General features: G+C 32.2%; 1 protein-coding gene across 2 annotated transcripts; it reads right to left on the reverse strand.

Moving 5' to 3' along the window:
* Nucleotides 1-7,241: 7,241 nt before the first annotated feature.
* On the reverse strand, nucleotides 7,242-26,438 carry LOC148625224 (calpain-B-like). Of its 2 annotated transcripts, XM_088568604.1 has the most exons (18): nucleotides 26,050-26,438; nucleotides 24,325-24,394; nucleotides 23,509-23,761; nucleotides 21,526-21,694; nucleotides 20,792-20,872; nucleotides 20,117-20,217; nucleotides 19,729-19,806; nucleotides 19,161-19,336; nucleotides 16,244-16,404; nucleotides 14,996-15,207; nucleotides 14,244-14,280; nucleotides 13,511-13,646; nucleotides 12,277-12,335; nucleotides 10,768-10,836; nucleotides 9,942-10,020; nucleotides 9,501-9,617; nucleotides 9,060-9,121; nucleotides 7,242-8,530 (listed from the first exon to the last, which is right to left on the reverse strand). In XM_088568604.1, the coding sequence occupies exons 1-18, from the start codon at nucleotides 26,314-26,316 to the stop codon at nucleotides 8,504-8,506; spliced, it is 2,154 nt and encodes a 717-aa protein (XP_088424730.1). In that variant the 5' UTR covers nucleotides 26,317-26,438; the 3' UTR covers nucleotides 7,242-8,503. The 2 variants fall into 2 exon arrangements, with proteins under 2 accessions (XP_088424730.1, XP_088424731.1); XM_088568605.1 differs by lacking the exons at nucleotides 24,325-24,394; nucleotides 26,050-26,438 and adding an exon at nucleotides 24,141-24,251.
* Between the last annotated feature and the right edge of the window lie 900 nt (nucleotides 26,439-27,338).

Raw genomic sequence — 27,338 nt, forward strand, 5'->3', positions numbered from 1 at the left:
TTGAGAAAATCAAATTAAAGCACATCGGCACGGCGTTAGACAATTACTGGTGGTGTTTCCGGTGTCTTGTCCACGGATTTCCACCTTCGGTAATGTTTCATCCCCGACAAGACGATATACATGTATGTATGCTTCTATAGACAAAAAGACTTGTACATATAACGAAGACGGTACTAATTGTTGATAAGCTGACTATGTTAAACTTCTCTTTCGATCTTATCAAAAATAACAAGTTGTAAAGATTATGTTCTCACAAAAGGGTTTGAAAAAAAGATATTCAGCATGCAACTTCAGGTATGTCCATACTGAATATTTTGACAGGCAAATTTGTATAAAGTTCGGAGGCATACAAAATATTTATTTAAAGATTTACAAATAATTTGGCAGAAATGTGCATTTTCTAATTGTAATTGATGACCATGCCATCTATCCATTCCTTTGTAAACATTTCTATTAAAACGGAACATGTGTACACCAACTAAAAAGTGTTTTACATTTCGTATTGTCATGTTTGTCTAAACTTATATAAACAGAAGATCTAAATCGAAAACTTTCGCACACTTTTGAAGACTGGTAGTTCCGCATTAATTTGTATACCTAGGTTGATTAAGTATACAGATTATGTTAATGCGTAATTTGAATTTTTGGGATTAGTTTGAACGACAAAAAATATAATACCTCCCAGTCTGTCGGTTCTAAAACAAACTAAAATGGATAATTAAACGTGAGAACGAGACCATCTTTCAATTTGTAAAATGTACAAACAAAGTGAATTACTCATTTTACATCTAAATTATGAAACGAAGTGATGAACCGTGATTTTGCAATTTTGATGCGTAGAGAGTCGTTCGTTAGCAAGGTAGTGACATTCTAATTAGAAAGATAAAAGGAGACTATTGAAAACTAAGATGAAAAAAATAGGGGAAAACAAATTAAAAATATGCAAATCGATGAACGCACAGAGATAGCTTATTAGAAAACGGGCTAAGAATATGTCGGGTACTTCTTCTTTTTTTGTGGTTTATTTTGTTTCCTGTTTTTGCTGTTGGTTCTTCGTGTTTTGTACTTTTGGGGTTCCTGGTACTAACTTGTCCAAGAACGATAATTCTTGCAAAATACCAAATTTGTATACAATCTATTGAATTTCAGTTTCAAAAATGCAAAATCCGAGTGACAAAATGAGACTCGATATGTGGTCTGAATCTGTTTCTGAGTTGGAAATTAAAGTGTGTCCAAATAATTTTCATTTCGAGAAATGTTGTTTTCGTAAAACAGATTTTGAAAAAGTTACGTTGGAGCAAGCTTAATTAAACGATTTTTTTAAGTAGAAAAATATGGCAGATTTATAAAAATGCATTTTGATTGTTTTCATTTTAAAAATGGTATGATCACGATAAATATATTTAAAGAGGGATTAGTTTTGTTAATCTACAGCCGTCATCTTATACAATGTCAATTTGGTCTTTAATGTAATTGCGCTACTGAGTTAAGGCGGTCTTTGACACTTACGATCAAATATTGCATTTATAAACATAAACTCGTTAGGCTAAGAACTATAATAATTCTTCATTTTGTCATTAATGCCATTATAATGTTGAAAAATATTTAAAAAAAATAATAATATTTAAATGACGTGACTTTGATTAAAAAATACAGGCAAGGTTCCAAGCATAAATTAAACATTAATGAAAAAATCTGAATGCTGTAAAATTTCTGATTACTCTGTTGCCACTTGAAGTCTAGCAGATGTTTTATAATTTTTGAAAACAAATTCATGATGGAGCATTTGGGCACTTGAAAAATCTGAAAGTCCACGCCTTCTTGTTTATAAAGATTTTATGGAGTCTGCACATCGTTTGTTCATGCTGTTTTTATTCACAGCAGTGTTCACGTTAACAGATATGACCCGACTCATTAGCTTCTAACCCTGTCTAAATATTGATTTAATTAATTACAAAGCATTTTGACACCCATTTTCGGTAAAAAATTCTCCTAAAGAGAACCCGAATAATTTTTTGAAGGGAAAAAATGAATCATTGAGAAGGAATCATTTAATAAAAGGGATGACACTGTTGCGTTTAACATGAGAAAAAAAACCTGTTTTATTGATTGACATAACTAGAGGATCCAGCGAGATTGAATCCTTTGCCTGGATCCAGTTTTTCAGAACAATCACAATAAAAAAAATCTTACATAAACAGTCTTATTGTAAGTAAAACATTTTTGCTGTGATAAGTAATGACCTGCCTTTCTGAATACATGATATCACCCGGTTAACGCGATATCGTTAACACGGTACATATTGCTAACACGGTTGAACAAAAGCAAAACAAACCCGAACATGTTAGAAAATGGTAAGTTTCTGCTATTCATTCATTACTTTTTAGGATAATTGATACGCCTTTGAACTCGCATGGGAATGCTTATTTGACCGTACATGTAGCAACGGGATCGATTCGGTAACTTGCGAAAAACGACGTGTCAAACAAGGTACACCCCAAAAAAAGACGACGTATTTTTTTTTCGTAAATTTCCATCGAGTGTAGAAAGGGAGAGGAAGGTTATGACAAATCAACATTTTTAATATCTTTAACAACCATTTTACAACATTCCCTTAAAATGTCAGCGTCTAGATTTCACGGATAAGGACAGTAATGCTACTATTTTGAAACGTGGTGTAATGAAAATATATGGTTTTTAACACGGTAGATGTTATCGTGCAATCCGGTTGTCATTACAAAAATGTTATCGTTAACACACGTCATTACAATATTATTTCTGGACAATAAATCCGTAGACTGTTACCGGTCATGTCGTTTAACATATAAAATGTTACACATAGATTCAATTGGAATAAAGGGAAACAAGGTCAAAGGCCGTATGAATGTGTAAACCATATTTTTTGTAGTTTATATTTACAGTGACTGTTCATATTATAAAATCAGATACAGACATAAAAACGAGGTTTTAATTTTTTATGAGTCTTTTTACTTTGATTGTAAAGTGATGCGTATAAAAGAAGAGAGGACAAAGGGGGAAACAAGCCTTTATAAAACATTAAGAACTCTCGAATAATAAACCATATAGGTCTTTGTGATCGAGATTTTAGTATGAGGTTTTTTTTTATTTACATTAATGACATCAAAACTTATTGATTTTAAAACAGTTGTCGCTTTTATAACACAATTTATGTTTAGCGGTTGCTTTTTTGATCCTTTTTAAGGATACCGGTAAACCAATTTGGAAACAGTACAAGAACATATTTTTAGAGCTAACAAATTGTGCTTGATTCTGTTATTTAAGGACTAATTTACCATGAGTGATTTGCTATTTAACCTTAAGTTCTTGTGTGATCTAACCTATAACACTGAAGGTTAAAGATGTCGGATATATTTATGAAAACTAACGATAAACCAAGTTTAGTAATAATGAGGGGATGGACAGGGGGGCCGGGAGTTGAGGGGCGGAAACCGGGACTTAAGAGGGCGGGAACCGGGAGTTGAGAGGACGGCAACCGGGAGTTGAGGGAACGGGAACCGGGAGTTAAGGGGGCGGGAGCTGTATACCCCCTGTCGACCCCCTAATAATGCCTTGGGGTACGTTGAGGCAAAATAAAGCTTTTAGTCATAGATTTTTGATGACCATGACTTTTTTTTATCTATGACTTAAGAACTGAGTAAAATCTTTCAAAACATCATTGGTTCCTACAATACACCAATTTTATTTTCATCTTTTGAATCGAGGAAATATCTCTGATGGTATTAAACAGACAAAAGTACTAAATATTTTGTTGCAATCTTTACTTATGACCCAAAAAGTCAATAGCAACATGCTTTATGAGAACCTAGTATAAACAGTTGACTTTGTCCAAAAAAAAAGTCTGATGGATTTTTGCTGCGGTATTATCTTGTGACTAAGGAACAAGTATCATAACATTTTGTGTAAGAAAAATGTCATTGGTTTTCGCATAACAGTCATACTTTGCTTTTAATTCAGCCATATCATGTTGTTAAATGTCAATGTAAACGATAACAAAAACCGGTGTGTGCGATAACATCAGCTTTTTCATAACCGTGTTAAAAATTACATATTTTCATAACACCACGTTTCAAAAGAGTACCATTACTGTCCTTATCCGAGAAATCTGGACGCTGTCATTTTAAGGGAATATTGTAAAATGGTTGTTAAAGATATTGAAGGTGTTGATTTGTCATAACCTTCCTCTCCTCTTCAACACTCGATGGAAATATACGAAAACAATACGTCTTTTTTGGGGTGTACCTTGTTTGACACGTTGTTTTTCGCAAGTTACTGAATCGATCCCGTGTTGCTACATGTACGGTCAAATAAGCATTCCTATCCGAGTTCAAAGGCGTATTAATTATCCTGAAAAGTGATGAATAAATAGCAGAAACTTACCATTTTCTGACAACATGTTCGGGTTTGCTTTGTTTTTGTTCAACCGTGTTAGCGATATGTACCGTGTTAACGATATCGCGTTAACCCGGGTGGATATGGTTAAACTAAGGAAAAATACAGCCAGCAGAAATGAAAGTACTTCGGCCAAAATAAGGCATATTAACCATTTATCTACCATATTACAAGGCGGACAACTGTAAAATCTTGAATATCCCACATAATGCACTGGTTTCAACACAATATTTTCTGGTTTTCAGGTTACATTTTTTTACTAAAAAAAATAAGAGCGGTTTTGGAAAATGAAGTAATTTCTTCCAAAATTTAGTTCATAATTTAAAAAAATGCAATTAATGAAAAAGCGACATCAGTCAGGGTCTATATATTATACTAGTATAAAGTACCTACATACATGAAGTAACAAATTATAACAAATTATTATTTGCAGTATTAATATCAATGTATCTGAAAGAACATGTTAAAATTATTTCTCATTTCATAATGTTTTTTTTTTTAAACTTCGTTGTATAGTCAATGAGATTAATACTCAATCTGACGAAACGTAATGTAAATCCTTCCGAATTATATACCGTAATACACGATTATATACTTCGGATATATCATTAAACTATGACAGTCCACGCTTTGAACTCATTTGGTCTTTTGTCAGTAAAAAAAGTTCATCAAATCCATCTAAGTTCTAATATACCGTGCTTCAGAGCTCTTTAGAACACAACCATGGCAGAAAAGGTGATAAACACATGACCAACATTTCGTGCAACACATTGGCTGCGTCTGTTAAAAAATATGAAGAAACTAGTCCTATTAGAATCGAAATAAATCACGAAATCTCTTATTCATTTCCTAATTAGGAATGATAAAAAGAAATAACTTCATATATGATCTTATGTGGCTTGCGAGCAAGCGACAAATATAATAAATACCTGATGCCTTTATGCTAAATTTGTATTTTCTCTACCGTATCTTTTAGATGTGTCTTTTGAAAAAGCTACAAAGAGAGATAACTTGAAATCACTTTACGGCCTAACATGTAGCAAAGAGTTTTTGATTCAGATTTCAGTTAAAATTTCCTTTGTACAGAAAACAAGAAATCATCAAGTAATAGATACGGCTTATGCATTCACATGATAATCTAATTAAGTTGCCTGTATCAGCCTCGGTACCAGCGAATGTTGTCGAGAGATATATAACCTTCACACTGGATCAACCTTGGTACCAGCGAATGTTGTCGAGAGATATATAACCTTCACGCTTGAAATTTTGCAAAGGGTGCATGTATTTCCACTGCATGGCTTCCCTACTAGCACCATGCGTACTTATTGTACATGTATATATTTTTTGAAGATCATATATCATGTAGTTTGATGTATAGGTTCGCAAAGTTGTGTACATTTGTGCTGTTTTGTACATGTTCGAGATTTCTTTTAGATTCATGTAGTTTTTGGACAGATCGTGTAGTTTTGTGAACTTTCGTTTAGTTTTTGGACAAGTTTATGTAATTTTTTTTTAAGTTCACGAAATTGTGTATAGGGACATGACGTTTTTGCACATCATCGTGTTAGAAATTATACAACTTAAATTAAAAAAACTCACATATACTGCAGGGCTGACAAGCTTTCAAGACGAAAATGCGTGAGATTTGACACAAGTTTGAAAGACAATATATCATGGGAAATACGGCTAAATTTAATCAGCATCGAAATGCGTGAGACTTGACAGGTCTGATATTGTGTACATGTTCATACCGTTTGTAGAATCGTGCAAACGTATGTAATGGATAAACAATGTTATTGGATATTTTGAAATTTGATTATTGAAGACGTCTAGGAAGTCCAAACCACTGAATAGTCATATCATGGATGATATAAAGCTGCACTCATGGATAGCAATGTCCCATTTCTTACATCTTACAGAACTGTTTACATATTATGAAGACAATGATAGGATGCCTGTTTTGTTTTACATCATACTGACCTGTATTCATCTCTCCCTTCTTTTACAGTCAGTCTCTGTAAGAATCAGGCAGCAGGTGAAACATGGTATGAAAAAAACCATCTATTTGTTAGTGTAATTTGACTATTTGTATCATCAGAATCAAGGCAAACAGACAAGATTTTCCATATCATACTGCACCATTTAGTTCAAATTTCATTGAAATGTACTGAAAATGAACATTTCAAGGGCATATAGCACTGTCAAAAACATCTTTTTTCTAAGTTTCTATCGGGAAATTTCAGAGCAAAGCCAGCGATGCAGAGATCAAATAATGGTCTTTTCAAATAGAGAAAGTATCCTGGAGTAATATTACATTGTCGGATCAGTGGAGTTTTGACATGCATATTTCTTCTTTTTCCCATTTTTTGCCTAATTTTTACAAACACTTACACTTAAAAGTCTAGTCTTAAGTCACGTAAGTGCGCTATTAATATGAAGGTTTACTTGAAATTTTAAGTTTGAATCCAAAGAAACACTTTCATAGGGATATCAGTGTTTTTTTTAAAGTATTTTTATCTGTGTATTTTTATTGCTAGTTATTACATATCTATACTTAATTCAAAGAATGTTTTTCCCCATAAGATTGCAATCAACCATATTCATTTTTATAGTTCTTATCCTTTATATCATGAAAACTTAATATTTAAATTCACAGTTTTAATTAAAACATTTTTTTTCACAAGAAATATTGTTCAAATAATATTTTGACCTATCGTCTTCATTCTATTTCATATCCAAGTCTTGTTTTTTTATTATGTAGACCTAGAGAATGTGTCTCAAGTTTTCATGATGGCACTAAAAACACAGCATAAGTTCTACACAAATATTTAATGATATTAATAGAAAAAGCATTTGTGCTCTCTATCATAAAATATATGTGCTTTTTATTTTCTACTGCAATATTGGAAGAAATAAAACAATTTAACAGTAAATAAATTCTATATAGCAAGAAATTTAACAATAGAACAATTTGCATCAGTAAACAACTTATATTGCATAGAAATGTGTAACAAAAGGTCTTACATAATTACAAAATGTGGAAATTACTCCTATTTGAAAATGCCTAATTTTAAGTCTTTATTAAGATACCTGCTGGAAAAAAGACAATGATTTTGCAAGTTGGGGATAATCCAGCAAACTGCAGAAAGGCATACTGTACACATGTATTTTAGATCTATAAGGAAAATTCCACTAGTGACTTTGTATTGCAGTAACCACAAGAATTGAAAAGATTTCACCATTTATCTTGTTTTCCATTAACCAGTATAATTTGAGGAAATTTCACCAGTAAGTTTGTAATATAGTAACCATAATAAATGTAAATAACTCTGAAGTGTACCCACACCAAAACTGTATGTTTGATTCATCTTCACAGAAAAAAAGCTTCCAACCAACCCTATATTCGAGGCACAGCACACTTTATCTATTTACCCATGTGTTAGTGAAGTAAAAAAAAAAAAACGTGTACAGAAATAAAAAAAAAGGTACCCAACTAAATTGTATTGAAGTAAAAATGAAGCTTAAAGCATGTGTACAAAGAAAAAAAGATACAAGGCAAAATTGTATTGCAGATTTTACCCTATGTTTGTTGGCTAAATTAAAAAAAACCTGGGTCATGGGAAAATTCAGTATACCAATTTACAAGCAAATAATCTGTATTAATACTACATTGCCACAGAGTGTAAAATATGCACAACTAAATTACACTATAAGTTACATACACTTTGAAAATACATTCTCAAAATAACTGGACTGCACAACAAAATTTCCTACATTTTAAAATGCCAATTACTAGAATTCAAGTTTGAAACTAGTTTCTAACAAACAATAATTTATAGTATATATCACTCAAATACACTTAAGCCAGTGGTTTTCAGTCATTTACATACATTGTGATAACTTCATATCATTGTTTTTACACTCTAAAGTTACAAATAAAAGAACTAAAGTACAAAGTTTCAGATCCACTGCTTTAGAAAGAAGACTACATCTATGGATTTGTTCATTGCTGTTGTTCCTGAGAAATGTGTGATATCACAATGACAAGAAAGGGGCTGCCCTAATTAATGGCCTAAGAGTACATAGTCGTTGCCACAAACTGAAAGATAAAAGTATATTTTGCTTTTAAACTATGTAATAATATGTTTAGAAAGTATTTGAAATTATTGAATGTTTTTCACTTATTTTGAGTCTTTGTGAGCTCATTTACAAGTAACTTCGGTAATATATTTTAAAAGTTCTATCTTCTTGCTAAGATTTTTTTTTAAACCTGCCACATCCATTGCTGACTTTAATTGTTTGTTTCTCTAATGGATTTTAAATATGAGATATTTTCAAATCCATGAACTTGTTTACACAACTTTTTAATAGATGTCAAGTACTTATTTGTTTAGTGTAAAAAATACAGGAGTGAGACAGTATGCAAAAAGAGAACAAAGTCATGAAAATTGACAAGATAATTTTTTTGTATAGTTTTGTCAACATAATAATTATAAAGAACACCAAATAATGGCACTCAGTATGGTGTTGAGGACCAAATGAAGTACCCTTATGATCATTTTGTTAGGTCTAATTCTGCATTTTCACAATATGTTAATCAAATTATGTTATTGATGTTATATACTTACACTGTCTACATTAAAAGCAGAAATGCCTGGATGTCCTTCCACTTTATACACTCTGAAAGATGCTGAAAATAAAATATTAAAATACCATGGAATCACGCATCTTTTGCAATGATTGAAAACACAAACATATAAGGGGTAGTTAAAAAATCTGATGGATGAGAGCAGCCACAACCTTAAAAATCCCCCATCATCATCATCATCATCATCATCATCATCAACAACTAATCAGACCATCCATAAAACATATCAAATGTCTCTTACTCATGAAAACAATTCCTGAGTCAATGGATAATAAATGGAACATCTAATAATATTAATTTAGAACATTTCTTGAGCAAACTGCTTTAGTACAATGAATTTATAAAATCTTTTATTTTAATTTACATTTGTTCAATATCTATAACTAACATTACTTTCTTTGTTTATATTAACTTCACTTACACAGCATCATTTTGAGTTTAATGGCACACAGGATGAAGTCGTTGAATTCTATTTCCCCAGACTCATTACTGAATCTCATCACTAAGGCACTAAAGGTCCTGTTACTCAGTCTGAAACCTAGTGAAAGAAGAATTAAAACTTCTACACCGGATCAATAATTGAAACCTACCTTAAATTTACTACTTGAATAATGTTTGAACTAGCAAAACATAGTTACTGGCTACGACCTTTGTATCAGGTTGTATATATGGCTCAATCTATGTCACTAATTCTTCATATTTGTTTTTTTATTATTACATTTTTTACAATCACTATTATAAGTTTTGTGTTTTCTTGTTTTTCTCTTATTTCACAAGTTTGAATATATTATGGCGAGACTTAAAGGGGACAAAACCTCACATTAAAGTCATTAATCTCCTAACTACAACCATTAGAACCTACCACTGGTGTGAAGTGCAGATCTCAGTTCATATGAGCTCAGTTTTCCACTGCTATCAGCATCAAACTGTTTAAACACATTCTAAAATTCAAAGAATGCATAGTAAGACTTTGTTAGAAAGTAATGTTTTTAAGGAAAGCTTATAACAAAATTGTTGAACTGATAAAATCTAGGCAATAGTCAGAAGGAATAGTCTGAAAGAAAAGTCTGTATAATGCTCTTGATGACACAGCTTGATACAACATCAGGATAGAAACCCAAAACATTTGGGGTAGTCCTGCATGGGTACGTCTCTGAAATCCATTGATTCATACTCGACTTATTCCACAATATATAGAGCAAAACGCTTACAGATTGATAATAATGACAAGGCAACACAACTAAATGAACAATAAACTTTTGGGGTTGACTAAAACTTTTAAATGGTAAATTCTTTGTTTTTGTGATTATAATTGATATTTAAAACACTTGAGTGTCATAGCATTTTTCATGATCTGTATGGTGTTGTAAAAAATAAAGAATAAATATCTTGTGCATAGGGTTTTCACAAAAAAAAAACATGTTTCAGATATATCTATAACACTAAATTTTTAACCATTTAAAAGATCAAACCAAACACCAACCAACAAATGTATACATCAAAAGTTTCATTTAACAGTTTCACTTCAATTTTTCAACATTATTATGGATTTTTTTTTACTTCTACCTTTTCATTAAGCATTACAATAAAATTGTAGCTGATTAACTACAGATAATTGTTAAAATTACCCTGTACAATTTTCTCCTTTGATTACAGTATATGAATGAATGTATCTATAACATACTAACTTTCCATTTTCTGAGATCTGTCCATAAAACATTGAACTCTCTATAACCAAGTTTGCCTGAAAAATCACCCTGAACAGTGTTAAGGTTAAATTGAAATTAAGAGAAACTTCAACCCTTTCTTTAATGAAATTTGCCTGACGTGTCATTTTTTTTTACAAAAGCGATTTCAGCCAAATATTCAAAATATTTGAGATGATTTGGATGAGACAATTCAAATTTACTCCAGAAAAAGCTCAAAGTTGACTGTAGCATTAACTGGTAAAATGTCTTCAGAAAAAAAATGTGTTCATGATTACCATTGAGACTACAGGGGCCTCAAAGGGGCAGTAAAATGCATTTATGACAACTTTTCACTTAAAAATGTCATTAAATTTTTTAACAAAATCAGAATTAAATGGTAGGGTCATAATGAACAATTTTTTAGGCTATTTGGCAAGCTGTTAGGCATCCAGAATTTGTTGCCATGCTAATCTCCCATCTGGAGGATTTCTTTATTGTTCCCATCTATGCTGAACAAATTGTCACTTTTTTTGTAAGCCTCAGAAGTCAAATTAACCCAAAAAGTGCAGAGAAATCTATGGCTTAAGCCCCTTACAATCAGACTGCCTGAAAATGATGATTTTAGGAAAATGTCACTTCGACATTTTTTATAAAACAGGGTCTTGTAACTTAAATTCATAAATTAAAATACATGGAGATTCAATCTACAGACAACATGATCACAATATAAACTCTGTTGTCGACATGTTTAAAATAAAGAAACTGGCAAAATCGGAATTAATTAACCAGAAAAAATAGGGAATCATAAAAGTTGAATCCAGATTCAATGAAGAAGATTTTGTTTGTTTGTTTGTTTGGGTTTAACATCCGAGCAGCAATATTTCAGCTATATTCAGACGATGAACATGAAAATGATGATAAAATGAACATGAAATGATGAAATGAAAAAGGGATGGGACACAAGGACAATGGGGTCGACAAATTTTGATTGCTACTGGAAATAGGTAGAGGTGGGTAGGGTCGGGCAATTTAGCCTCCTGTGGCGGAGCCCTATGGTTCCTACTCCGGAAGAATACCACAGTAGGGTTCTTTAACGTTTCTAGGAACGTGGCATCTTTCCCAACACGGTGCACCACTATGGTTTGCGGTCAGGTTTTTCGTATTATAGCCTGACAACCCAAGCATGTAACACGCCAATGGTACCCCATTCCACCACCTGGGGCACACATCCCAGTTGCTCTGTGGGCAGAGCGTCCTAGCCTCCGGCTAGAGTTCTGAGCACTATTTGGTCGCCTTTTACGACAAACTTAGCGCTGCTGCAGGCCTATTCTTTTAACACCCGGACCTGCACGGGGCCAATGAAGAAGAAGAAAATCAGGACTGTAAATGGTAAAAGAATCGTTAAAATAGTGCCTTTTTCCTAAATTCAAATATTTGCATTAAGTATATTAAATGTCCCTACAAATATTTCAAAACCAAATTCAGGCTTGATTTATTTCCAAAGGATACATCATGCATGGCAACCATACTTCGGCAAGTGTCCACTCCAAAACCATCAAAAGGAAATTCTGAAAAAATGGACAAATATAATGTTGATACTTTTTAAAAAAAAAAAAGGTTCTATAATACTCATGGCTCTTTTGAGAAATGTATGAGTGACATGAAATCTTGATTTTCATTTATACTGATATACCCTTTCTATGTGAAAAAAGTTAAGAGAGAAATGTAAATTAAAAAAAAAAGATGTTTAATGACGTTTTTTACACAAATAAATATTGATTAATTTTGTTTTCCTTTGGCACAAGTCGCAAAGCGGAGTTTAAGGAAAAAACATACAGTAAAACCTGTACTAGCGACCACCTCCCTAGAATGACCTCCTGCCTAGAGCTACCTGTTCTATCCCTCCCAAGAAATTTTTCATGCATTTGACCTCTATATAACTACAACCTGTAAAACCTGACTTATTACCATCAAAAACTTTTTCCCCTAAACAATAGTGACTTTCTATGTCCTCGGATAAAACCGGAATTTGACAGTTTTGGATCTTGTTAAATGAGATTTCATATGAAACCAGATTAATGGAAGCCAAAGAAAACAATTCTCGTTTATAAGTTTTTTTTTATAGTTAGTGAACGAGATTCAGATTAACCAATTGAAAAATTTAGTTCAAAATAACCTTCATTCATGAGTAAATACTGTTTACATAATTGCGAAGGACAATCTACTTCTGAAAATTGCTTCCCATGAAGAGAAAATTATTGAATCTAAAAGGGGAAGCCATTAAACTTAAACAGCAAGAAGTCTGCATACAAAGTATCTGGTGTCGAGAAAACACTGATTCAAAATTTATGAAAATGAAAACTTGCAGTGTTAAACAACTATGTGAACAATGTCTCTTGATCTCAGAAACGACAGAGGCGATTGAGTATACAGAAATGAAGACAACAATAACCTTTGTTAGGAATTAATTTTTAAATTGCTTATTCATGCATTGTAATACTTCAAAATGCATTATATAAAATGTAATGCAAAAAGAAAGGATATGGGAAAATTTAACAAATACAACAGCATATCAAAATGATATGTATGTAATGACACAACCCATATTTATGTTTTCAATACTCTACTCAATGCAAACATTTGTAAATCTTGATTACCTCTGTATAAAGACCTATAGAGTCAATTTTATTTATGGCCCTTGAATTTAACTGTACCAAGATTACATATTATTTCTAAATCAAACCTGTTGTATAAACATCATTAAGCATGTTTCTCAGTTCAAAGGCACTGATTTCCAAATCTCTTCCAGCTATTTCTCTGAAATTGCCCAAAACTGCCTCCTCTTGTTCAGCATCTTCATCTGTTGCTTCAACTTCTTCCTGTGTAAAAATTTTAAAAAGTCAGATAAATGTTCAAACAGATTTTTCGGACCAGACACAACCAAAATTTTGCTTGTCAATTAAGAATACTTATGAAATTAATTAAATTGACAATCGAAATATCATAAATCATGATTCATATAAATTAGCATAAGATCATGTAAATTGTAGCATCAAAAAACCAGCTACTAAAACTATTTTTGGTCCTATTATTAGCACACAGGTTCTTTTAGAGCTTTAACATACCTAAGAAACTATCCATAACTAGAGTTGTAAGTAAGAAAACGGCAGTTTCACATTTTTTTAAGAATGGCCTATCTAAAAACAGTCAACCCTGTAATTATTGGTATTCAAGAAGTCTAAATTTCAAGTTAAAAAGGACCATAACTGTATAAACAACAAAGTTGAATTTGCCATGTTTTCTATGGTTATCATCCCTGCATTATGTTTAATATAGTAGTTCTATAGTATTATCCACAAACCCAAAATGTGACAGGCAGATGGGAGAATAGACCTGAGGATCACTCTATATCCCAAACACTTTTTGTTAGGATTTGTCATATTATGAAGCCCTTGGTGTTCTATCAAAATAAATACCTGTTCATCTGATATAGCTGTTTCTTCATCTAGTACACTAAAAAGATTAATTAAATTCTATAATAACACATGAAGTATATTCAATAAATACGTACAATATAACTGGATTGCTATGATGCCAAATATGATTACTGCTTCTGAACATTTTATTCTATCTAGGTTCATCTTTTTCTTTTTGCAATAGCAAATAAATTCACAATTAACAACTTGCTTATATCTTGTTAAAGACCACATCAGATCAACATATAAATCACAATCTCAGCTAAGAACATATGCTCAACTAAGTTCAGACTCCACGGTTACCTAGCAGACATAATACTTCTGTAAAATTAGAAAAATGCATTTTTCTCTATATTTTGATAATAAGACCAGAATAAAATATAATTTATTGTGAACTAAGAATAATTATAAACCTTCAAAAAATATGTCTGTTTTCATCATCATAATTGTGACTTAGAAGCAAAATTCATACATTATTGCAATATTTTCTAAATTCTACATCACAATAGTGTAAACCAATGCCCCAATCAAAGATGCCTGTTCGTTTTTTGTGGCTACTAAATTCATGACTTTCACTTTCTTATATGTATTCAATGATGAAGGGACTTAATCATGGCAATTTATTTTTGCTATTGTTCCTTGCTCTTGAATGTAACAAAAATTAATCATTCACTCACTTACTGTTCCATATTCCACTACATTACTTCAAAGTAGAAAAAACCAACTTAAAAATAATCTTTTTTTAGGCTTACTTAGAAACATTCTCTTTCTCTGAAAATATCCTCACAAGGAAATCTCCTTTTTCATGAGGTTCAAAAGTAGATGGTATAACACAGTAGGTTCCTGGTGATAACATGTGACGGCCACAGACCTCTCTTAGGTTGATAAATTTTGGAGATTTGGCAACAGAAGCATTGGTCCTGAAGAAGTCAATGTCCAATGGTCCACAGTCTGGGTCATCAAGCTGAAATTAAACAATGTAAATCTTATTTTAATGTCAGAAAGATGTGAATATAAGTGACATAAATATCACACTGTAGGAAGGGTTATTACAAGTATCAAAGGGAAAGGTACAATAAGGGCCACATTAGGTCCCTATTTTACAGAAAAAAATTGGAAGTTAATGACAAAAATATGATTGGCATTGTTTAATGGATGAGTATTTTTTTTATATGGTTTAAACTTAAACAATTTCATAGTTTCAGTTTTATTTTTTTTTAATATGGTTTTAAACTTTCAAAATTTCAGTTTTCAGTGTTATGGAAGCAGGAAATCTGCAAAATACAAAGAAATTGGACATTTTTCAATGCTACATTTGTTATTTTCAAAGGTTTCTGCTAACGTAACATAGTCCATTTAGAAATCATTAAAAAAAATTTTGGGTCAAGTTAGCAGAGACACTCAAAAATTTCAATAATGTTCCAAAAAGTGCCTAACTTCAATAAGCTGGTGGAAAATACTGAGATTTGCCAATTTGGGGCATCATATTTTCAATCATTGAAAGATGATATGCTCATAAATGTGGTAGAACGTGCTTAATCATTCACTAAACATTCTAAACAGCAGTAAAATAAATCTCCGTATCAAATCAGTATTTTTTCAGTCATGCAGGGGCAAAATAAGGCCATAATCATCCATGCCCATATTGCTATTTTAATTCCTCATACGGGTATAGGTTGTCTAGATAGACATTATAGTTAGCTTTATTGTGAACTTATTTCTAAAAAGATTGGGAAGGCATGATTATGATAAACAAAATGGAACAAAATTTTATGTATCAAAATTAGTAGTTTTGTTTATGGTCAAATTCTGGTTGACAGGATTTTATCATCATCATATTCATATTACATATACATTTTATGATAAACTTTTTTGAGAGATGTATATTTAATTTCTTAGATCTAAATATAATTCAAACCACTGCAATTAAAATCCAAGTTGCATTATAGTCATTAACATAAACATTACAATATTTATATATTTTTTGTTTTGATAAGTACCTGATAAATACAATACCCAATAGTGAGCATGTCTAGACCTTCCTTCCTTCTCTTCCTCCTATCCTTCTGAAAGATACCCACCAGTATTGTACAAAGATCATCAGCATCATCATCTGGGTCTGTTACTGTCACTCTATATTGGGGATTGGTGAAGAATGTCTCTGAAAACAGAGTTGCACAATTTACATGTCATCTATTTTTAGTCTGTGAAAAATCATGTCCCTTAATTATCTTTTGTGAAGGGGGCAGAACACAGTTGATTTATTCATTTGTTGGTGGGGTAAAATTAGAATTTTTCTTCTGTGACAAATGTATTGCATCTTAATTTTAATGTGTTGGTCACTTGGTGGTATCCATGTATATCTTGTGTTTTCTGCCCCAGGACACATTTTTATGGAATAGCCCTAAATATTATATTTCAAATACTGGTATACCTTGATTAATTCAAATCAGAAACATATATGCCAAAATTAGTTTCTTAATTGTGTTTCAATTACAACTTTAAGCAACTGCAGTCACACTCTGTCATCTGAGACACACAAAAAAGCAGATTGTTAAAAGATGGCATCAAAGTCAAACCCTATTACATTCCAAAACATTCGTACTTGTGGTTTCAGAGGAGTTGATTTCTGAAGATTGGCTAATATAAAGCTAATATGATAGCCTCTTGTAACCATCTTGTTTGATCAAGTGGAACCAAAAGTGGATCTTAGTAGATATTCTCCCATAAATCACCCTTGTCAATGTTTTTCTCAAGGGGTTTTATCAGGTCAAAACCGATAGAATTCTGACAGACAAAAGAACTTAAAGTTTCTGTAACAAAATAAGGAACAAAATTGCTTTGTTTACTACAATTCAATACTACAACTGTACTAACAATTGGCCATGTGGAAAACATAATATTTTTTTTTTTTTTATTTTCTGGATATATTTAAGTTCCTATTTCATATTTTGTCCAGAATATATTCAATTCATATCAAATTCTATGAACACTTAATAAAAATATGGAAATTAGATACCACAGTAAGGATTTTACCTTCGTTCTGTGGGATATACATGTATATGGGAAAAGAATATCTTTTGTGGCCATAAATAATAGAACATACTCTTTCAGTGTACCTTTCTTATGCAAAGTAAGGCTTCATTTTTTGTGTAAATGTTGCTGTCCTGAAATGCATGAAACAGTAACGGATACATCAGGATGGTTTTCGGCAGGGGCATAGCTAGGCATAAAACAAAGTGCAGGCATTTTTCACGGCAAAGGGTCTGGGCTGATGGTTGGGGGTTTTTAGGGGCAAATGCCCCCCCCCCCCCCCCCCCGACAGAAAATGAATCTTTATGCATGTCTAGCATAAGATATCAACTATAAAAAGAGATATTATGTAATGAATCATCAAGAAAAAAATAAAAAAAGATCAAGTTCTGGTTGCACACTTGTTGATGGTCAGGCCATTGTGATTAACAGCTAACATGGTATTTATCGTGTCCTGATCAGTGGGGGATCCAGCAGGGTAGTTCCTGGGTTTTGTTCAGGACAAAAGTGAGCAAATACTAGTATTAGATGTAAACGGTGACCAGATTGGGTCATCTTTTTTGGTATAAATTGTTAAAAAAAATGAGCTAATGATAGCCCAGAATCCCTTCCTCTATTGGAATCACTGCCTTTTTGTAAATATTTGGATCAAACACCGCATGAAATGCAAAGACGGCTCTTCCGATAGGTACTCATGGCACCCCAGCTTTTTTATATTTGATGATTTCCTTCCCAGTTTAACATCAAATAGCTTATTATGTGTCTAACATTCCTAGACAACTTGAGTAACAAAAGTAAACAACTGGTCTTATCAGGTAAATGCAAGGAAATAAGCAGCAGATACTGATCAGAGGGTAGAGGTCAACTATTTTCAATTGGATCGCATTGTTAATTCAATTTGTATTAAGCAGCAGTTCTAGTTTGGAGTTAGAGTTGAGTATTAGTTTTGTATATTGGCGTAAATAACATGAAATTGATCCTGATATTTTAGAAATAACGGTAAAAGGCACCTTAGTGTTTGCATTTGAACCTTAACAGCATATGACATAGGAACTATATTCCTGCAGTGGTGCAAGATATAGTTGCAGATGCTAACAGGCTTTACAAATCTATAGGCTCTGGCGACTGCAATATCAATTCTGATCTTTGATCTAAATTGATAAAAAGCAAAATTTCAAAAGTTTACGACAATGGAAATTAAATGCTTTGGTCCAGGTGAGTTTAACAAGAGGCTCCCAGAAGTCTGAATTGCTCACCTGGTTCAATTTTTGCCTTTCAAGGGCAATAACTCTAACAAGGAGTTGTCCAACAGTTTTGTCTCAAAGAATACTGATAGGAGTTGTCATAAGGATCATTTCACTAATGGAAAGTTTTTATCTATTATAGATTTCAAGATATTGGCTTAAAACTGCTAAAACATCATTTTTCATCTTTCAAGGGCAATAACTCTAACAAAGAGTTGTCCAACAACTTTGATCCAATGCAGACTTTTGTAGGCCTTATAATAAGGATAATTTCTGATGAATTTGGCTGAACCTAATGGTTTTTGAGATATATGAGAAAAAAAAACTTCTGTCTCACTGCCTATGTTCTATTTTTAGTAACAGCAGCCATGTTTTCTGACAGGTCAAAAATCCCATTATCAGTTCTATGCAGAATACCCTAAGGAACATTCAAACTAAGTTTGGCTGTAATTGGTCAACTAGTGTCAGGGGAGAAGTGTTCTGAAAAATTGTTATGGATGAGGACAGACAACAGAAGACAGATGATGACGACAACGGATATGAAGTGATGGCAATAGCTCACATGGCCTTCAAGCCAGCTGAGCTAAAATTATTCATATGACAATTATACTTTAAGAATACCATCTTATTTCATACTCACGAAGATAATTTCTACATCCACCAGCATTAACACCAGGAATCCACTCTCCCACTTCTGTTGTGGCTTCCCATCTCTTCTTCCCAATCCTGACTAACTCATCATCATCCAAACTGTCAGGACCCAGATTACAGATCTCAAGTTTCTGGAAGTTTGATTTCCAATCATCAAAAGTCATCCTGGAAGAAAAAACTGATCTTAAAAAAAAAAAAAAAAAAACATTTCAATGTGTAAAGATGCTAAAGGCTTTCTTTACTCAGCAGGTCCCCAAAGTTTCTAGATAATAGAAAATCACACCTTTATGTTTGTAAAAAATGCAGTATGATTAGTTGCATATAAGAAAATGCAAACTACCAGTTTTAAGTTGGGCAAATAACAACAATGGTAGATGATTAATATGCATTTATTAACATTTAAAACAAAAGCAAAAGAATAATACAGAAAACTGAAAGTTATTTACAATTGAGATTTCTTGTTTCCATCACTCAGAAAGAACAAGACATTTTCCTTTCACAAATGGTAAGGATTACATTAGTTTAACCAAGCCAAAAATAATTCAATAATATTTTACCAGAATTCACCATCATCATCTCTAGTCAGACCGATATTTTCTTTTTCTTCATCTGGAATGTAGCTCCATATCTCAGAGCTATAAATACAAACATAAAAATATTTTACTACTAAATAATTATATTGCATACAAGTAAAAGATAAGTTACATGTTAGTAGATGCAGAATGCTAGTAAAAATTCTTTGGATTATACCCCTTCATATGGAGGAGTAAATGTTGGTATTTTTAAAAGATTATTGAAACACCTTAGAAAGCTGTACAAATGTAAATAGAAGTCCACCAGTTCAGGAGAGATTTCAGATAGAAGAATTATTGAAAAAACAGCATTATTTTGTTAATAAGTTGTACTAGCTATTATACAAAACACAAAAGTATAAATCCTACAAACTCATCACTGAAGGCTCCTTTCCATTCACTTTCATTACCCCAGGGATTTCTACAGCGCACCATGGGTAACTTTCCACTTCTACTTGGTGTTTCTATCTCCACCTATATTATATTAGAAATCACTTTTACTTTAAACTACTTTTTAGACCCAAATGGTAACAAGATGATGTGCAAAGAGATTAATCACATACCTTAAATTCCTGAATATTAAATATGCAGTTTCTTTGAATTTCTTCCAATGTATCTACTTAATCTTCTGATATTCTAAATAAAATTTATGCATTCTTCAAAACTATTTTATCAAACCATGTCTTAGAAAAATCATTTTTTCAAGCTTTTAGCAAATTTTAAAAGCACTGATTTCAAGACTTGCATGACAACTTTTTATTTCTGATTAACACCTATTTTCATACTATTTTATATCTATTTTTCATCAATAGTCTCGTTTATCAACCTGAGCTACCAGTATATGCAGGGATATCTAATCTTAGCTACCAGTACATGTAGGGATATCTAACCTATGTTACCTGAACATGTAGGGATATCTAACCTAAGCTACCAGTACATATAGGGATATCTAACTTAAGTTTCCAGTACATGTAGGGATATCTAACTTAAGGTACCAGTACATGTAGGGACATCTAAGCTAAGCTACCAGTACATGTAAGGATATTACCATTTTAACAGAGGTAACACTGTAAGCATGTCCCATGATCAAACCATTTTCTAATTCAGCTTCCAATTGATTAGGATCAGCCTGTAAAACAGTATTTTAAACTATAGATATTAAAGTCATAAACGCAGATTTGTAGAATAACATAAAACATTTTTCTCTATATTTATGTGTAAGATAGACTAATAAAGACAAATAAAGGTTGCCTTCCACCATACACATTCAAAACAGTCCATTAATTCCTCAAAGGCATTGACAAATTGTTCATCAGATAAAAGTATGACAATAAACACATGTATAGAAAAAAACTGATGGCAAAATGTGGTTGATAATGAAATAATGTTTATGCTATCCATACCTACCAAGAAAAAAAAATGACCCAACCCAAAACTTTTATTCTTTTCTCTCAGTGTTTTTATTGTTTTATCTGTATAAAGATATTAACACTGATATTGTTAGGATTCTAGTTCCTAAAATAATATTATTTCCCTAGCTAGCTACCTACCCACAGTTAACATCAAGAGTTCGGAATGGGTAAACAAATATGTTTAGGCCCTATCAAGATGTAATGGACGGTTAATATTTAATTTGTACTTCAATGATTCATTTAACAGGAAAAAAATATGCAACCAATGCCTCTTGTTTCCTTTTCAGGACATCTTCTTTTACAATAATAATTCATTACCACTTAAAAAATCTAGAGTATAAACCTTGAAAGAAAATTTCATAATATTTACATCAATTGAACATCCCATCAGAGATCCTCTATCACAGGCCTTCAACATAATGGTCAGAAGGTCATCTGGAGCCTCATTAAGGTCAAACATCTCAGTCACTCCCCCTGTGAAGTCCTCCATAGCTTCTGATGTAGTGCCACCTTTTAGAGATTCATAGGAGTTGTGTAGCCTATAATAAGTTGATATCCCACATACCACATTAGTATAGATAATTGTAACAATTCATGAAGAAGTACTATGGTATGCCAACACAATGTATATACATTACATTTTTCTTTTTTTTTGTAAGCAGAAATTTAAATTTAGAAATTATTTTTTATTAATAATTAAATTGAATTGATAATATGTTACAGTGTTATTAACAAAAATGTAAATGCAAATTTTAGACAAATATTTTTTTTCCATATTGCAATAATTTTAATTACAAATTAAAGAACCTTAGTGAGTGCACTCACATGCCCCATGTGTCCCCATGTTGGATACTTAAGTAAATTTTTTCGTAAGAGAAATACATGTACGACCCCAATAAAACAAGCATTCTGACAGTATTGCTGATGCAATACAGTGTCCCTTTTCGGCCTTTGAACTCATTGCCTTTATAAGATTTTTTTTATATATATGAACTCACAATGGATGGTGTTATTTTTTAACAATCAAGAGAAAATAACTCTTGAACAGCAAAAGCAAATTCCATCAAAATCAAACCTGAGCTTCATTTTACAGTAAATAATAACATTTTTGCATTACAGAAAGCTGCATAAAGACATTCTCTTTCTATCACCAGGAAAGTTGAAAAAAAATTTCGTTATTATGAATTAAAGGGCAAATAACTCTAGAATGACAGCAGCAATTTGCATCAAAATGGTGAAACATAAAATTTTATGTAATTTTCTATGTCAAAGGGCCATAAGTTCCATATAAACCATTTTGCCACAATGATATTTAAATTTAATTTGTAACTTGTCATGACAAGACAAGCTAACAAATATGAAATCAATTGGATGAGGCATTATAAAGAAAAGTCTGGAAAACATAAAATTTTATGAAATTTTCTATGTCCAAGGGACACAACTTCTGTAAAAATCATTCAACTGTAACATCATTCGAACTTAACTTGTAACTTGTCATGATAAGACTATATACAAAATATGAAATCAAATGGATGAGGCATTACAAAAAAAGTCTGAAAAACATAAAATTTCATGAAATTTTCTTTGTCCAAGGGCCATAAGTTCTGTAAAAATTGTTCAACCGTAATGTCATTCAAACTTAACTTGTAACTTGTTATGATAAGACTATATACAAAATATGAAATCAATTGGATGAGGCATTACAAAAAAAAGTCCAGAAAACATAAAATTTCATGATATTTTCTATGTCCAAGGGCCATAACTTCTGTAAAAATTGTTCAACCGTATTGTCATTTGAACTTAACTTGTTACTTGTCATGATAAGACTATATACCAAATATGAAATCAATTGGATGAGGCATTACAAAAAAAAGTCCGGAAAACCAAGTGTGACTGACAGATTGACAGACTGACGGACTAATGGACAGACGGATTTGCCGAAGGGGACAAAAAGAAATAAGAGTGTTTTTTAGGCTTTAGACCTTTATCTTCTAACTAACTTCTGTTACTCAGAATGGTAGTTTAAAACTCCAGACTATGATTTCTTTGAGTTTTAGTTAATCCGAAGTAAATATCATTGTAGCGGAACGAAACGTACACTTGACCTATAACTTATCATGGTGAACTTACATACCAAAAATCATGTCAATATCTGCAAGTGTTTAGAAAAAAAGTCCGAAAAACTGAAGATGAACTGACGGACTGATGGGTCAAAAACATTATACTTTGTTGCGTGGGGTATAATGAGGAAATATTTTTTGAATTATGAGGGACATATTTTAGATAATTGCTTACATGTACACATTTATGAAATATAGCCTATGCAAAATAAATTACATTGGTCTTCACATACTTAGCATAAGCCTTTTCTAATAGTGCACTCCAGAATTCATTTTTCTCCTCTGAATGCATAAAAACCAGATGGTCATTATAAGTTGGCAGTTTGTCATCCACAACAACTTCTCTCCATTCTCCCTCGTGCCAGATATTGAACTTAAACATACCACAATAGTCGTCTGTAAAGTTCTGTTCTGGGGGAACCACTTTGTGTAACAATGTCTCATTACATGTCAATGAGGCTATGGCTGCCAACAGCCAACAATCACCTGATGAACAAAATGTGATTAGACTATATAGCAAAATTTATCATTGAAAGCAGCTTATGCGTAAATGATACACATTCATAAGTGGCTCCAAATGGGGTGTGGTCCCCTTTATCAAATTGAAATATTAAAAATCACAATTTACTGGACTTAACACACAGATAAGACTTTCATGCTATATAAAATAACAGTGCTATAGTTGAAGGATTATATGTTCAAAATATCAAATTTACATGTAAGTTGAGATATGATGCTTTCATATGTTCCATAAATCTTTGAAATATCAATGATAGTTTTTCTTCTTTTTAACATAACCATGGCCTTGTTTTGTCAACTAGAGAAATATCCAGTGATTCTGAGCATGTTCCAATAATTTGTATACCTGCATGATATCAACTGTTTATATTTTTTTTTCAGTAAATGTCTTTCCTCAGCATTTTAACACATTTTCTTTGAACTGAGCCATTCTACTTTCATTATACAGCAGATGTAACATTGTACAAAAACATAGGCCAGTGGGGACTGTATCAATTCCATGACTTCTATAGTTGTTATATGATCCTTACCCAATTCTCCTTGTTTAACATCAAATCTACTGATTCCTGAGGATACAAACTCAGGATCATCAACCAGTTCCTAAAATACAGCAGTTTAGCTACTGGTTTATACTATTTCAACAAAATAACAAAGTGTTTCAATTTAAGTCGTATATCCTAGTACAAGATAATTTTAACTAAATGAAAGATCAATCAAGGGAACCAAGATTCTAGTGGAAATCAAAAGAATGTAACCCAGGGACAAAGACCAGGTCTCGATTTCACAAAAAGTCGTATGTATAAAGTTGATCGTAAGTAATGACGTCATAAACTAAAATGGCATTGCGACGTCATGATTTATGATCAATTTCACATTTACAACTTTTTGTAAAACCGACGCCTGACATGGAAAACAGACAAACACAACAAAGAACATAAAGTAACTAAAACAATACATACAAAGAAACGAAAGTAAATGGGCAAAACTGGGAGGATGGACCAGGTGCACCGTGTGTGTGTGTGTGTGTATATATATATATATATATATATATCAAGGATATATATAGAACCAAAATATATAAGAATCAAGGTTCTATATATAAATGTACATGTATGTTTGCAAAAGACAGTTGTAACTACAAAGTAAGCCTAAGGTGCTGTACATATATCTGTATATACAGGCCGTTTTTATAAAAAGAAATGTGCATTTGTAAACCATTGTATCTTTATTTTTATCCTACATGCATATGTACACAAATACATACAAATACTCTGTTACATATTTCATATATTATATATTTTCATAGGTAAAGTTTACTAATATTTCACTGCATACCAGTAATTCAAATATGGGGAACAAAACTTTGTAAACTGACTCAAGTTATGGGTATTTAAAGGTACATTTGTATGAACTAGTGTCTTTTCAGAAATGTTTACACATGCCCGACTAATCATGTAAAGTTTCTGAAATATTTTTATATTGGTGAAGTAGACTTATATCACACTGCAATTTCTAAGAGTAATCAAGACATATGATACACGAATATAAAAAACTGGTAAATTAGCCAGTTTATCAATTAAATTATCACTGGCGGAGAACGAGATTCTCTCAACCTTTCCATTATTTATTAAACTCCTTTTTTCCCTTTTGATGAAATGACCTGAAATAAATTGTAGCAGATGCCCAAAAGACTTAAAAATGGGGAACTGAAGATTTTATTTAATTATCTTGTGACACAAAGAAGTTGTGATACATTGTAGTTTAAAGTGAATTATGAATTTAATTATGAAGAATTTTCAGTTTTTGTAAAAAAACAGGTGGGGGGTAGGTAACTTGTTTTCAATACGTCCTTTTTGTTTGCTTTGGTAGAAAGAAAAATGTGGTATGGACATGAAGCTACAACTAGATATGGTAGAAGTCATTTAAAGTCAAGTTGTTATTGTTAATTAAGTAAAGACGAGATTTTGTTCCCCGCTGCATATTAATATGAGATATCAGTTAGTACCAAACATCTTGTATATTTTTGTCTCTGGACTAATACATGTTGCAATTTTAAAATATAAGTTGCTAGTGTAATACAAGAACTAAATAGCCAACTTATAGAAACAGATTTAGGTGTCTGCACTCTAACACCTTGAAGTATGAAATAGATGTGAATCATGGCTATCATGCTTCATGAAACAAATTTACCTATGTACATCACTACATTTGTATGTAGGTAATTAGTCCATACCTGAAATTGCACTAATACTTACACTTGGTCTCTTCCATTCTATGGGCCTATCCGGTGGCCCACTGAAGTTTATACTGGAATCCTCAGCAGGAAACTCTGGATCCTCAAACAAAATTCCATCCCCTAAACATTCTTCTTTAATAGAATCATAATTCTGTTCTTTTTTCTTCTCTTTATAGACTGAACGGCCACCAACTTTTGGTCGTTGAGAAGGGCATCTCCTGCGCCTTCTTCCACCATAATCATCCTCTTCGTCTTGACTGAAAAAGTCAAGCAACTGGCTGAACATTCTTATTTAGACATGCACTGTCAAAAACCTGAGAATTGTTCACAATAATACACAATATGACGATGACGATATGTATTCGGACTCAATCAATCATGCGATAAATCACCCACCTCACCCACGCTTGCGGTTGAGTTCATAATGCTTTATCAGCAATTTAAATAGTTGAATACTTTTTGCACATAGAAACTCACCTTTATTATTGAAGAAGAATCAATACATGCTTATCATCAACATGTTTCGACATAATTATCTTTTGACGACTGAAAATGGAAAGGGAAATAACTCTTTTTAATTGGTTTGGCGAATAAGGTGATGGTGCTCCGGTCCATACTTTTATGTTCAGAATATTTAACTTACATATGATATAATTCTACCGGATAAAATCCTGATAATTCCTCATTTTTATCTCCTGTCTACAACACATAAGAAATAGAGTAATTAATTTCAAAATTACTTTTTACAAGGATTTTTATAGTATAGTCTATAGATTACTCTTTGCTTTTTAGTAAATTACAAAAATTTGAACATTTTCCTACTTTGTACTTAATATATAATATGCAGGCGTGGATCCAAGGACTGGCGTACCGGGCGTACGCCCCCTAAATCGGTAAGAAAAGAAATTTTCACCACAAGTTTCACCCCATAATATTTTTTGCCTTGCTTTGCACGGCATTTAATTCAATTTACCCCCCCCCCCCCAACTCAAATCCTGGACCCGCTCCTGATATGTATATTTATATTCAGAAAAATCCTTCTATAATGAATGGTGTCATAGTAAAAAGACTAATAAACAGCTGCGCTTTAAGTGCATGATACGCCCGTTGCCTTTTTAACTTGTCCTTATGCTTTTAATGAATTTATATGATCAACTAGAAATACTGTGAATACCTTACCCCACCCCACCCCAAAAAAAAAGTAAATAAAAAATGCACAAAAAATTTGGCACTATCAAGGCCACCTCAATAAATAAGTTCGTTGTCTTGATTTTTCACCCATACATTTCTATCTTGTTTAAAACACAC

The sequence above is a fragment of the Perna viridis genome, chromosome 2 (genome assembly GCF_037379345.1).
Source record: "Perna viridis isolate PV_CMFRI_1.1 ecotype Kerala chromosome 2, ASM3737934v1, whole genome shotgun sequence".
Classification (NCBI taxonomy): Eukaryota; Metazoa; Mollusca; class Bivalvia; order Mytilida; family Mytilidae; genus Perna; species Perna viridis.